Source organism: Sebastes fasciatus, chromosome 8 (assembly GCF_043250625.1).
Source record: "Sebastes fasciatus isolate fSebFas1 chromosome 8, fSebFas1.pri, whole genome shotgun sequence".
NCBI lineage: Eukaryota > Metazoa > Chordata > Actinopteri > Perciformes > Sebastidae > Sebastes > Sebastes fasciatus.
Genome location: NC_133802.1, coordinates 1,722,638 through 1,737,307, shown reverse-complemented (window position 1 = coordinate 1,737,307; position 14,670 = coordinate 1,722,638). Strand labels below are relative to the sequence as shown.

Sequence of the window (14,670 nt, the reverse complement as noted above, 5' to 3'; positions counted from 1 at the left end):
AGCAAAACACCCCCTATCAGAAATAATGAAATAAATGTGAAGTACATACATCAGTTAACCTGCTTGTTATTGTTTTTAGGATAAATGGCAGCACTCCAACGGTCGCCCCGTGAGCCGGGAGGACCTGTTGATGACGCTGGCCAACCTGGACAGCATCAACATCCGCACCATCTACGACAACCACATGGTCAGCGTGGCGCTCAGCGACATCGTCATGGATACCACCACTGTGGAGTTCAGCACTCTGGGTCATGCTAAGGATGTGGAAGAGTGCAGGTAAGAAAAAAAAACCTCAAGCATGCTACTGTGTGGTTGAGTGAGACGGGAGATCCTTACAAGCAGTCAGTCAACCGTCTACATTCAAAGCAACCTGTTGGGGCGTGTCCACTGTGGGCACATTGAGAGTAAAAAGTGCTTGGGTATTATCCATAAAAAACTGCAGTTTCATGGTTCCAGTAAATTGTGGTCACACCCTCGTCCTTTGAGCACTGGATCGAACTAATGTCCAACACAGCAGGTTACGAATGAGCCATATTCAGACTCGCAAGACGCCGAGACTTGTTCCTGAATATATGGAGCCCATTCGTGGACCACATCAACACCAGACAGTATCAAAGAACTGATCTCACATCACGCACAGCAAATGTCAACTGATAAAGCCCATTGACTTTTCCCATTTATTTGTTTATTTAGGTTTATTTAGTTCTATTTTATGTATTTATTTATTTGTTTTGTTTTTTCCCGACAAACCTCCCTCTTTGTATTGTACTGCTGAGGGTGGGTGGATCGGGAAATGTCCTAAGAAATGTCTTGTAACCTTCATGTTATAACCAAATGTTGGACACAAATATTAATGATAAAAAAAATAGAGTGAAAAGTGCCGCACAATAATACAGTAGTATTCATATATAGCATGAAACTTTTGTTTTTTAAATAATTACAAAAATCTATTTTGAGAGACATTTTGGTGGCCATGCCCTGGTTCATTTCTGGCCAATAACCTTTGTTGCATGTCATGCCCCTCTCTCTCTACTTGTGTTTTTTGTCAGTATCTCCACTCTTTGTCAGTTTCTTATTTACAACATGAGGAAAGTGTGCAATTTGTAGTGTTATAATTTTCATAGTTGTGTTATGGAGGGAGTTGGATTGAAACCTGTGTTTACTGATCCTCATATTTCTCATTCCCAGATGTCCTCCTGGATATTCAGGCCTGTCCTGTGAGACGTGTTCCCCTGGTTTTGAGCGCGTCCCCGGTGGCTCCCATCTCGGCACCTGTGCTGGTTGTAACTGTAATGGACATGCCAGCGCCTGTGATCCAATCAGCGGACACTGTCTGGTAATGGCTAACTCCCTTTTTGGCAACAATGGCTTTCAGTAAGGCTGTGTAGGGGCAAGAATCTGGCGATACGATACGTATATAATACAGGGGTTACTATTCAATATATTGCGATACTCTAAGGAAGGCGATATATTTTGCTTTTTTATTAAAATCTTATTATAGGAAACCTGTCATAGTATAAAGAACACACCAACATAAGCATAGCAAGCAACAAGACTCGGTCAAAACCGAGTATATGGCAGGACCGAACATGGTCAGTCTGTGAATTTGTGACTAGATTGTTCTACAAATAGTCAGTGGTCATGTCTATAATGTTAAATCCAGCGGTACATGTCCACCAGGTCCGATGAGGACACTAGGGGGACGCACTGCTCCACTCAACTGGCCGCTCAAGCGGTGACGTGAAATGCACCTGATTGGTTCCTGGTTTTCTGCTTGCAGTTTCAAACAGGAAACAACATGGCGGCCTGCTCGTAAACTTTCTGTTGTTCCGTCTAAACGATCCACTAAAATCTACTCCTGAAAACATTTGAAGTGAGAAATAGGCGATGATGCCATTGCTGAATCCTGTTTCATTTTAGAACTAGATCTCCTAGTTTGACAGCTTGGTCCGAGTTTCGTGAACCGGATTTGCACTGGACGGGCTCATTTGCATAACGGACTGTACCCCACTTTTTCATTTCGAAAGAGCAACGGCCAATGAGGAAACTCCAACACTCAGCCGACCAATCGTGTAACTTCATCACTCACTCAGTGACAGACTTTTGCGTTTGCAGGGATGGCATTTGCTTTCACTACTTTTGGTGCAATCTGAGCCACTGTCTGTCTGCCATGAATGTTTGCATGTAAACTGTTAATTAAAAATCAATACAGTTTTTTGGAGAATCGATACAGAATCACAAAACATGATATTGCGATACTCAAGTGTATCAACATTTTCTTACACCCCTAGCGGTCAGTCACCTATGATGAATTGAAATTTGCTGATAATCACTTCCACACTTAGCATGTTGATCAAACCAGATGTTTGTCTGCTTAAAGGACTCTATTATTCTCTTTCTTTCCAAGAGTTAGTTGAGAAGATCAATACCACTTGAGTATGTACACTAAATATGAAGCTGGTGTTTAGCTCACAATACAGACTGGAAACGGGGAACCTCTCCAAAGATAAACAAATATATATATATCTGCCTACCAGCACCAGATTCTTTAAAGGCTAGCTGTTTCCACCTGTTTCCAGTCTTTATGCTAAGCTAAGCTAAGCAACTCCTGAGTCTAGCTTCATATTTAGAGTACAGACACAAAAGTGGTGTAGATCTTTTCGTGTAATTCTCAGCAAGAAAGCGAATAAGTGTATTTCCCAAAATGTCAAACTATTCCTTCCTATTTTGAGCGGCATCCCTGCTAGAGAATGAGCAGTGTGTTCTCCCCGCCACAGAGCTGCCAACACAACACAGAGGGCCCTCAGTGTGACAAGTGTCGCTCCGGCTACTTTGGTGACCCGAGCAGAGGTCGCCCCGATGACTGCAAGCCGTGCCCCTGCCCCTACTATGAGACCTCACGCCGGTAAGGTCACAGACCCACCCAGACCACACACACATCTACTGTACAATGAGGGGCAGACACATTCACACCCACATACCACACACTAAGCAACAGAGGGAATAGAATGTTTCGGTCTGCAGGTTTTTTACCCCCAAAGCTGAGCTCATTCAGATGTTTAAGCACCGGTTCATTCTTTCAACATGCTACTCATTAACCCAGGGTTGTAGATTTTAATCTATGGCTTTCTCACTGGGCTTTGTAGGTTTTCTGACACCTGCTTCCTGGACGTTGACCAGCAGCCAACATGTGACGCCTGCAGGCCCGGCTACACAGGAAGACGATGTGAAAAGTAAGGAAACTGATGTCGTCAACTGTGCCTTTAAAGGGATAATTTGGGTGTTTTGAAGTGGGGTTTTATGAGGTACTTATCCATAGTCAGTGTATTACCTACAATAGATGACGGTCAGAGCCCCCAGTTTGGAGAAATAGACAGGAGTTACCACACAGAATGCAATGTACTGCTGTGGACGGGGCCGGCAGCAAAACATATTTTAGCCACCTAAAAGAAAATCAATATCAGTTGAAGTGTAGGCTATATTTACAATATTTTCACCGCTTTATCTTGCAGTGAGACAGCTATTCAGTCTATGTTTCTGACAGGGAGCTGAAGCCGTTATATATGCTCTCACCAAAGCAACCAGGCTCCAGTGAAAAACACTTACCTTGCAGAACTCGGGGGGATGCTGATCTACCGCTGCCTCAATCGTTTAGTTAGTTTGTGTTATTGTGTGACTTTGGTCAGTTCGGATTCACCAAAGTCACACAATAACACAAACATAAACACACAAAATAACTAACCAATCGAGGCAGCAGTAGACCAGCAACTCCCGTGTTCTGTGAGGTTAAATTACAGTTTTTTTCAATGGAGTCTGGTTGCTTTGGCGAGAACATAGATGGATACAACGGCTTCAGTTCCCCGTCAGAAAGGGCTGACTGACGGCAAGGTAGAGCATTGAACATTTTCAAAATATAGCTTACACTTAAAGGGACTGTTTGTAAGAATCAGAAATGCTTGTTAACAGCGACATCTGTGGCCGTTAAGTCAACGAAAGTCAGCGCCGGGCTCGCTCTACATAGACATGAATTTTTCAGCTGCTTGGCAGTAATGTTAGCTGACCAGACGAAGGTCTCTCCATGAATCAATGCTGATCATAGTGTTGACTTTTTCTGCCTTGGCCTCCCGACCGCAGTGGGAGGGAGGCAACGGCACCCGGTCAGAGACGATAACGTTTCTCTCTGCGGAGCCCCGTCACTTCACAAGACACGGGAAACCTCTGCTGGTCTGGAGGAGCTGCAGCAGTTATTTCTGCACAAACATCCACTGAACATTCACTAGATATTCTCAGAGCTAAACTAACTCTTCTGCAGTGTGCAGTGTGCGCGCATGCACGTGAGTTGGAGCGAGCTGAGTGAAGGCAAGCAGGCAGAGGAGCAGAGGAGCAGAGTACAGCAGAGACTCCGGTCCTGGAGACCAAAGCTACGGTCTCCCCCGCGTCCTCTGACCGTGGCCAACACCGTTTAACAGACGGGCTTCACTAGATACAACTTTGAGATTTTGGTGCTTCCGTGTAGTTTGTGTTGGAGTCTGAGTCTGAACAGCGTAGCCACACGCTAGCGTGCATATGCGAGCGCGCATGGGACACCGACTCGGGTGTTTTATACGTGTAAGAAGTTACAAACAGTCCCTTTAAACTGATATTGATTTTTTTAGGTGGGCCTTTCTTTTAGGTGTCTAACATATATTTTGCTGCCGGCCCCATCCACAGCACTGCATTGCTTTCCTACATCAAAATACCCGAACTATCCCTTTACTGTAAGTTTACAGTTTAGATAGTTTGGAGATGGCAGTAATATGGTTTATAAGACATGATATCACTCTTTAAAGACTGGTAGTAATGATAAATGTCATATTTATACTTTATTACAAGATTGTTGTGATGATATTAATAACACAAACTACCCCAGAATATGGTTTTGACGAATGAAGATTGACCGTAACAAGCAGAAGGAGCTATAACAAATAGGTAAATCATATCTTTTATATTTTTGTTTCATTTCAGGTGTGCTCCCGGTTACCAGGGTAACCCTCTTCTTCCTAATGGAAAGTGTGTTCCTAACAGTGAGTATATGTTCAACTAATTGCTCATACAACATTTTTTAAATTCTCATTTCAACGCATGAAATCGACAGAAGCTGCACCTGGTTTGTTTTACCATCCAGCGATATGACCACAAGGAGGTCTGTGTAATGATTACCATTGTTTTGTTCCCCGGTGTTACAGTAGGCAGTAATATGTGGTCATGGCTCAGGTATGCAGAGTGGCTGGAACACTGCCAGGTGCACTTTCCACCCCGTACAGTGTGTCATCTTCTTTCCATTGCTTTCTCCCAGCACCAAGCTCCAAGTGTGATAACAGAGGAAGCATCAGCTCCAGCTCCAGCAGCAGACCATGCAGCTGCAAGGTACATATACAGTATGCCAAGCTGCTAAGTGAAATATTAGGATTATATTATGACATTTATTGTGACATCTGTATATATATATATATGTATGTATATTTGAGGCTGACGTCTCTTACTGTTTCTTTTCTTCTGTCATCTTTTATGAAAGAAATGAGCTTGACAGGCAGATTGATTACACATGTGCATGTGTTTGTGTTTCAGAGCAACGTGTTAGGCGCTGTGTGCGACGAGTGTAAGGCCGGCTTCTTCCACCTATCGGACACCAACCCCGATGGCTGTCTACGTTGCTTCTGTATGGGCGTCACCAAACAGTGTGCCAGCTCCACTTGGAATAGAGATCAGGTAGGTTGCCATGCTACCGGCGGTAAAGGGAGGGGTGAATATTTTTGGTATCAAGGTTTGACTCAGTGTTTGCGCAGTGTGCGGCATCAGCAAATCCTTTCAGACGCTAAATGGTGAGATGTGCAAACACTGATTGTGCGAGCGCATTCTATTCTCAGTTCCCATCAGTGGTCATTTTGGCAGCTATTTTAGATTTAGTCTTAGTCTTAAGACAAAAATGCTTATTAGTTTTTAGTCACATTTTAGTCATTTTTATCCTTCACGGTTTTAGTCTAGTTTTAGTCACCAAAAATCATTACATTTTAGTTAACTTTATGTCAAAATGTTTTCTCTCTTAAAGGGACTGTTTGTAAGAATCAGAAATGCTTGTTAACTGCTTCCGTGTAGTTTGTGTTGGAGTCTGAGTCTGAACAGCGCAGCCACACGCGAGCGCGCATGGGACACCGACCCGGATTGATTTATACGTGTAAGAAGTTATGAACAGTCCCTTTAATTGTGTCAGCTATTTTTTATTTAGTCTTAGTAGTCCTGTGTCAAATGTCCTTTTTAGGCATCAGATAATATTGAATATTTCAGTCAATTCAGTCTTGCCAAACCAATAATTTTAGTCATTCTTATTTCACAGAAGATTTTATCTTCTGATTATCTGATGAAAAATAATTGTTGAATGATTAAGAATGCAGCTTTGCAGTTACTCCGAGTCCTCCTGACTGCGCTCATCAGTGATGTGCAGCTCAGTCGTACCCACCGGTCTGTTATGAGAGCCAGTCCGCCCGCCCAACATGCGAAAATATACTTTAATCCACCACCTGAACCCGACCCGACCCACAAACTGCCAGCTTTATGCATTAATGTAGCACAATTGTCAGGGCTGAGGTCTGAGACATGGAGGATGGAAACTGACTGAGCGCCACTGCCACATCGCGATGTGTGTGTATGTGTGTGTGTGTGTGTGTGTGTGTGTGTGTGTGTGTGTGTGTGTGTGTGTGTGTGTGTGTGTGTGTGTGTGTGTGTGTGCTTGAGACAGAAAGAGAGAGTGACAGAGAGAAGGAAAAGAGGGTGGAAGGTGACAAAAATAAAGAGTCATTTCGGTAAAGTTTCTATGTTTTTAAACTACATTTTAGTCTCTTTTTGTCAACGATATTGCATGTTTGCTATCGTCACCATTAGTTTTTAATAATGTCGCTGACGTCTCGTCATCGTCTCGTCGTAGTCATGGAAAAAAAGATCGTTGATGAACATCATAGTTTTTGTCAATGAACACTGGTTCCCATCTCATTCAGTCAAATTGTTTGTGTCTGTAGGTTGAAGGAGGGGTGAACGGGCAGCTCTTCTCCCTGTCCAACAGTGCCAACACTAAAACTATCTCTGAAGGCATCTCCCAGAGGGGCTCCTCTGAAGTTGTCTACCGCTCATTCTCCAGCGTCCCCAATGACATCTACTACTGGGTCCTGCCTGCGAGCTTCAGAGGAGATAAGGTGAGAGGAAAACAACAAAGTAGAGAGCGGGCGAGGGGATAAGAGAGGAAAAAAACTGTCAAGTGTAAGTCAAGCGAGATTTCTCTGCCCTCTCTGTCCCACTCAGTCATGCCTCAACATGTTGTCGAGTGAAAAGGCTGCACTTATCTTCTCCTTTGAACCTTTGACTTAAATTCACAGTTGAGCCCAACATGGGTGTCTTGTGACTTTCCCCCTCAGTATCATAGGGGGGAAATACCTTTCCACCATCCGGTTTTGTTGAGATTTCTTTTCACCATGTTGCTACCAGGTGACGGCGTACGGAGGGGAGCTTCGCTACACTGTGCGCTTTGAACCGTCTCAGCGCTCACTGGTGATTGACGGCAAGCCGGCTGTGGTTCTCCAGGGCAACGGCATCTTCCTGGAGCACTACTCTCAGACCAAGCCCCTCCCACGTGTCCCACATACTGTCACCGTGACCTTCAGAGAGGTACGTTTCATTGTTCACGTATCGTTTAGCTAAATCTGAATCCTCACACTATGTTAGTTATTTAACTTTTTCTCCGTTCTCCATCCCTCTCTGGCTGATAGTCTGGATGGCGACGCGCTGATGGGCAGCCATGTACTCGCGAGCACCTTCTGATGGCCCTGGCTGACGTTACTGTCTTCATGATCAGGGCCACCTACGCAGACAACATGGCTGAGAGCAGGTATGGTGGGACTTTCCTCTGTCACTGCACAGCTCATCCCCATACCTCAAAATGATTCCAATAGCATTGCACACAAAGGGATAGTTCAGGTGTTTTAGAGTGGGGTTGTATGAGGTAGTGATCCATAGTCATAGTCAGTGTATTATCTACAGTAGATGATGGTCGGCACGCCCCCTGCTTGGAGAAGCAGACAGGAGTTACTGCATGGAAGAAAAGCAATGTACTGCTGTGGACGGGGCCGGCAGCAAAATGTATTTTTAGCCACTTAAAAGAAAGACTCACCTAAAATAATCCATATCAGTTTGAGTGTACAATATTTAGACTATTTCCGCTGGTTTACCTAGCCATGAGACGGCTATACAGTCTATGTTTCCGACGGGGAACTAAAGCCGTTATCTACGCTCTCTACAAAGCAACCAAAAAAACTGTACATTTGACCTCGCAGTATACGGGAGTTGCTGGTCTGCCGCTGCCTCGTACGATCGGTTAGTTTGTTTGTGTTATTGTTTGACTTTGGTCAGTTTGGATTCACCAAATTCACACAATAGCACAAACAAACTAACTGATCGAGGCAGCATGTTCTGCAAGGTAAAATTACAGTTTATTCAATGGAGTCTGGTGTCTTTGGCGAGAGCATAGATGGATAACAACGGCTGTCAAGGGCTGTCTGACTGCAACATAAAGCAGTGAAAATATTATAAATATAGCATACATTTAAACTGATGTTGATTCTTTTAGGTGGCTAAAATACATTTAGCTGCCAGCCCCGTCCACAGCGGTACATTGCTTTGAGTCCGTGCGGTAACTCTCCTAAGCAGGGGGTGTGCCTACTGTCATCTACGGTAGCACTGACTTTGGATAAGTACCTCATGCAACGCCACTTCAAAACACCCGAACCATCCCTTTAATGGCAAACATAAAGTTGATTGTAAATGTGGGTTTGTTTTTGTGTTAAATAGTATCTCAGACATCAAGATGGACGTCGCTGTTCCTCACTCCACTGGTAATGAACGTGCTCTGGAGGTGGAAGAGTGCGCCTGCCCTCAGGGATACAAAGGACCTTCTTGCCAGGTACACATGCAGATTTCAGAGATGAGACATTTGTAACCAAAGGTCCACTTACTAGCTTTTTTTGGAGCTTTCATCATTTGAACTAGTATTTCCAAGGTCAAGAATGAACTTTCATTCTCAAGATTAGTTTAGTTTAGTTTGAAAATAGGAAAGAAAAGTATCACAGATATGCCTAAGCTTGTTAATAATAGCACAGTGAACTTGTTTCCATTGCAGTCATTGATGATAATTGCAGTGTGTCTCCCTGCTGCAGTGGAACAAAGACGTATTAGAGAAGTATTCCTCTTTGTCATCACTTGTCTCTCACCTGAGGTGTTTTTCCATGTCGTTGCAGGAGTGTGATGATGGTTACACTCGGACCAGCTCTGGCCTCTACCTTGGCACTTGTGAGCGGTGTGACTGCAATGGTCACGCCGGCGGCTGTGACACGGAGACTGGCAGGTGTCTGGTAGGTTTTACTCTCCTCTCTCCTTCTTCTTCTCTCCCATGTTTTTGCCCTTGTTGAACCTGCTTTGATCTGTGCAGTGGAATGCACTAATGGTTTCTTGGCGAATCGCAACATGTGGAAACACACCATCACTACTGTATATTCAACTGTTCCATGGATCTCACAGTCTTCTTTATTTCTGTGTGTCCTGACCAAAAGCAATGTCTCCATAACACCGCCGGGCCAAGGTGTGAACGCTGTCAGACTGGTTTCTATGGAAAACCGGTAACGGGCGGCGCTCAGGCCTGCCAGCCCTGCCCCTGTCCTGGAACCGCTTCCAGCAACCAGTGAGTTCATGTCTTAAGGTCTTTTCAACTTGTGTCAATTTGATTCAGTCAGTATAGATTAGGGTTGTGTATTGGCAAGAATCTGGCAATACGATGCGTTTCTTGCGTATTGTATCGCTTGTATATTGCGATACTGTAAGCAAGGCTATATATATATATATATATATATATATATATACATATATATATTGCGATTTTTTTCAATTTAATTTTAGGAAAACTGTCATAGTATAAAGAACACCAAAAATACACCATTTTAGAATAGGCAAAAACAACAAATGTTTACTGCATGCAAAAAACTATGCTGCGACAATGCTTAAAGACATTAGTGGTGTTAAAACGAACTTGCATTAACGCGTTATGGCGTTAACACCTTTAGTATAGATTACTGTTAATTATTCTGTTTAATGCTGGACTAGGCAAAGTACACAGTGTGCAATGCAGGTGCTGAAATCACTGAAATGCTCCACAATAAACAGAGATCACACTGTGAATGAAATCACATGATGGTATCCTCATGGTATGCGTGGCCCTCTGTTGGCACAGATTCTCCCCGACCTGTTACCTGGAGTCTGACGGTCAGCCGACCTGTGACAACTGTCCCCCTGGATACACCGGACGACGCTGTGAAAGGTACACCCCCAACCCTTGTTCTCTCTCTGCTTTTCTTCTTCCTCTCTGTCTTCCTCTGACTGTCCTCTGGACAGTGTTTTGGGTTACTGGGCGGGCCGGCAGCAAGGTTAGCAGGGGCTGGCAGGAGCACCCAGTGGTTTCATTCACAGGAAAGGGATAAAAGCATGTCTGTGGTTGCATCTCCCTTGTTTTTTTCCCGGCAGTTGTGATTGAGTGGTGTCAAGTCCAGGGACGGGCAAATCGGTGCCACCCATTCTGAAGTTTTGTACTGTACGCTGTTATATAGATCTACTGGTGAATGTTGTTTTCTTGGATTTATTGATTTGCAAAATGTAAGGTAATTTCTTCTGCGGTAGAAGAATATATCTTTATTATAGGATAAGGGGCCTTTGATGGTATGTAATCACTCAGATTTTATTGTTCGTGGAGAAGAAATTCGTCAGAAATAAAAGCGCTGTAAGCCCTCAGGAGACATTAAGTTTAGTCGGCCTTTTGCTTTCTTCTGTCCTTTGCTTTCCCTTTAAAAGACTTCTTGCTTTCTGCTTCAGCTTTGCGCTTTGCCGGCAGCGACATTTTAAGGTGTTGGCTCACGTGATTTCTGTCTGTGCACAGACCAAATATATTTTCTGGGTTTCTACGACATAAATGTAGATGTGGCATTTATGAGGACTCCTGTCTGGCTAATCGATCTTTGCCGCTCCGAGGGCAAAGATGACGAGGTGACTTCTGGGTGTAAAATGCAACTTATAAATCATTCATTTATTTGAACGTCTCTGCCTGCATCATACCTGATTCTGCTGTTTTGACATTAAGAGAAGAGATGCCGTCTGCAGACAGTTGTGGGGATCCCTTCCTGGAGAAGCAGATAGAGGGCCTCCTACCTGCGGGATGTGGAGCTGAAGCAGTGTTCAATTTCAGCTGGGAGAAAGAGATAGAACCGTATGGCAGTGGAGATGATGATGAGACCATAGGAACAACCCTCATCCCTACTCGCTCAACTCGTTCCACTACAGCAACTGGGGTGGGCACGGTCTCAATCACCCCAAACAGAGCAGTATCCAGGCTCCCACCACGCTTCACGCCCAGCCCAGAGAGCAGGGACTCCAGCTTCCAGCACCTGCTCCGGCTTCACCTGAACACCTTCAACCAGCGCCTGAGCATGCTGGAAAGCAACACGCTTGACATGAAGGAGAGCATTCACAGTCTGGGGGATCAGCAGAGTCAACTCAGCTCCCAGCTGAAGGAGCTCATCGCCATCCAGTCGGCTGGGGAGAAGAACAAGAAGGTTAGCGAGCTGGAGAAGAGCTACACAGACATGGACACCCGTCTGAGCAGACTGGAGGGGAGGCTGGAGATCCTGATCGACGGCTTCACCGCCCTGGCTCAGGAGATGAACAAAATGAAACGTTCCAGACACGTCTCCCGTTCGCCCCAAGAAAAGAGGGCTCTGCCTTCAATCGCTACAGTCCTCGCACTCCCGTTGTACTCAACGCCTCGGCCTCCTGTGAGAATTATACCCACAGAAACACCATTCACCAGTAGAGCCACAGTGCCCAAAAGCATACCTACCCCAGGCCTCCCCGCAAACAAACCCACTTCTGCTTCTCAGAGAGAGAGAAAACTCAAACCAGCAGCCACCGCTACACCAGTGATAAATACAGTCACTAGATCCAAAAGTGAAGTCTCAACAAGGTCAACGATTAAGTCGAGGAGCACCCTGAGTAAACCCAGGACTACCTCAAAATCTATATCTGAAGCTACAGTGAAGCCTAAAACAAAAAGGCCTGAGGGTGGGAGGTCCGCAGCTAAACGTGTTTCACAGCCGAGCCAAACAAAACCAAAGCAAGTTACAGAAGCAATTACTAAATTCCAACTGGAGCCACCATCTCTCAAACCAAAGCCCAACCAGGCCAATAAAAAGGATTCATTTTCTGTCAGAAACAATGGACGTAACAAGACGTTCAGATCAGACGCACCAGTTCCAGAGAAGGTTCAAGAGGGTGGAAAGTCTTCAGAAGGCGATTCAAGGAAATCGTCAGAGTCACAGAAGGGTAACTCTAACCAAAATGGGAAAAAGGTGGAGACCAATTCATATAAGTTGGTCTCTAACAATACAAAGAAGAATTTTGCAAAGACCACGGTCTCAACCACAAAACCTACCAAGTCTACTACGAAGAAGAAGTCTAAAAGGAAATCAACTCCTGCTAAAACCAAGGCTACTACTACAGTGAAGAAGTCAAACACGTCAGTGAAAAGGAAATCAACTCCCCTTAAAACGAAGGCTACTACTGCAAAGAAAGTAACTAAAAAACCCCAGCAGAAGAAAAAGAAGACTCATTCTGGTTTGTTGGACCTACTGCGGCTCTTACAAGGAGATTACAAGTCTCCAAAGCAAAAAAAGCATCAGGACGGTTCTTTTCATGTTGTCTTGGGAAGGCTGGCCATTCCTATCAAAATTATCCCCGATGATTGGGAATAATGTGCTGTGTTTCATTATATTAATCAGTTTCCATTGTTTATATCTCTGATCCTGATATTTATTTCTGTTACACATCAATGGAACTTAATGAAGGGACTGATTTTATGACACTGTTATTTTAGAGGGACTTTCCAGATATTTAATGCCATCCCGATGTCGTATAATATAGTTATATATAATCAGAACTATTGCTATGCAATGCAATGAAGAGATAGCTTAGCATTAGTACCTCTTATGTGTATACATTTGTCCATTGTGTTATGGCCAGACTACCTCACGTTTTACAAGTATCCCCCCCTGGCCATTGGTTAGATTGTTCTGAAGACCTTGTGCCCATCATTCTTGTTTCCTGCATTCACATGGGTTTGCATTTATTGGTGCTTCCAATCATATGTGTTGGTGGCCTGGAAAAGCCTTACACCTCCATGTCACCCTGTGATTTTAATACTTCTCGTTTGCAGAGTATGCATTCTGTACCGAATGTTTTTAATCAAAGAGCCCCAACATGTTCACATTTTGTATTTTTGTATTTTTTCCACTGTCTTAAGAAAATTAAAGGATAGGATAAATAGCCAATACATTACAAACAATTGGACGTACAGTACATGCTGCAATAGTAATTATATGCATCAATATGAAAAGATTGGAAGAAAAAAAGCATCATACTTAATTTGTTATTCATAGAGCTTTAAAAGTAATGAAGCCCTTCAGACTGATGGATTGCCATCCATTTTCTTTTTTTTACAGATATTTATGGTCCCCAGAGGATGAATGATATGATGAATGATATGATCTAATGATATTGATGATTCCCTTTTTTTCCACTTAGCACCACCAGCAGGTCAAAATGTATTTTGTCCAATACTTTGGCTTATGACAAATAACTAATAATGGCAGTCCCATAAAACTCAGCTGTACTTTGTACTTGATAAACTAATAGAGTGCTACAGGGATGACCTATTTTTGTAGGCCAACCCGAAAGTTAGAATTGCACGGGTTCCCTCGAACAAAAAGCCAATGGGATTTTTCCATTGGATTTTGGATTATTGCCAAAAATAAGCTCTGTGGCAAATAAACGTTTATGATACTTACACGTTTTGTTCCGTACGGTAATCTTCACAAACTAACACCACTTTTATGATTTTTGAAGTGTGACCGCAATCCCCAGAAGTAAAATGCTAACGTTAGGCTATGAACTAACTACACCACGGTCACATGAGTGTGAGTATACACAACGAGGCTGTAGAGGCGGACGTGTTGGCGTGATGATGTGTTGTAGTATCATTTAGTCATTTGGTAGCAACCGCCTTTTTTAAGACCTATAAAAGCTTCAAAATTCAGGAGTGGGATATTTATTGATTTATTTTATGTCGTGGAATTTTTTTTTTAAATCTCTTAAGCTTGTGTTAACCACAGACCTTATTTCAGGCATCTATATAAAAACCCATTCAAAAAACCCATTGACTTCCAGACGAGGGAACCAGAGGTGCTAAAATGCGAACTCATTTCTGGGTTTTAGGACTCATTCCTGTAGCACTCTCTATGGTAAACATTGTAAAAATTGTACCTGCTAAACATCAGCATGTTAGCATTGTCATTGTGAGTATGCTAGCATTTAGCTCAAAGCACAGCTGTGCCTAAGAACAGCGTCACAGAGCTGCTAGCATGACTGTAGACTCTTTCTGACTGATAAAACCTCTTGGGAGCATGAACGTGCTCAGCCAATTTCATGGCATCCTGCCAGTTAGGTTATGAGGCATCTTGATAAAAAGTTGATATTATGGACTGATGGTAGCTG

General features: G+C 43.6%; 1 protein-coding gene across 15 annotated transcripts in view; it reads left to right on the top strand.

The window, feature by feature from the left end:
* The window catches only part of hspg2 (heparan sulfate proteoglycan 2), a 160,309-nt gene that overhangs the window by 86,544 nt on the left and 59,095 nt on the right, over positions 1-14,670 (top strand). For all 15 annotated transcript variants that reach the window (XM_074642440.1, XM_074642436.1, XM_074642452.1 and 12 more), the window contains 14 exons: positions 80-276; positions 1,189-1,336; positions 2,778-2,905; positions 3,147-3,233; positions 5,005-5,063; positions 5,336-5,406; positions 5,608-5,748; positions 7,053-7,226; positions 7,516-7,695; positions 7,797-7,915; positions 8,875-8,986; positions 9,321-9,434; positions 9,633-9,760; positions 10,307-10,393. In XM_074642440.1, the coding sequence (XP_074498541.1) occupies positions 80-276; positions 1,189-1,336; positions 2,778-2,905; positions 3,147-3,233; positions 5,005-5,063; positions 5,336-5,406; positions 5,608-5,748; positions 7,053-7,226; positions 7,516-7,695; positions 7,797-7,915; positions 8,875-8,986; positions 9,321-9,434; positions 9,633-9,760; positions 10,307-10,393 (1,745 nt within the window). The remainder of the gene's footprint in view (positions 1-79; positions 277-1,188; positions 1,337-2,777; positions 2,906-3,146; positions 3,234-5,004; positions 5,064-5,335; positions 5,407-5,607; positions 5,749-7,052; positions 7,227-7,515; positions 7,696-7,796; positions 7,916-8,874; positions 8,987-9,320; positions 9,435-9,632; positions 9,761-10,306; positions 10,394-14,670) is intronic.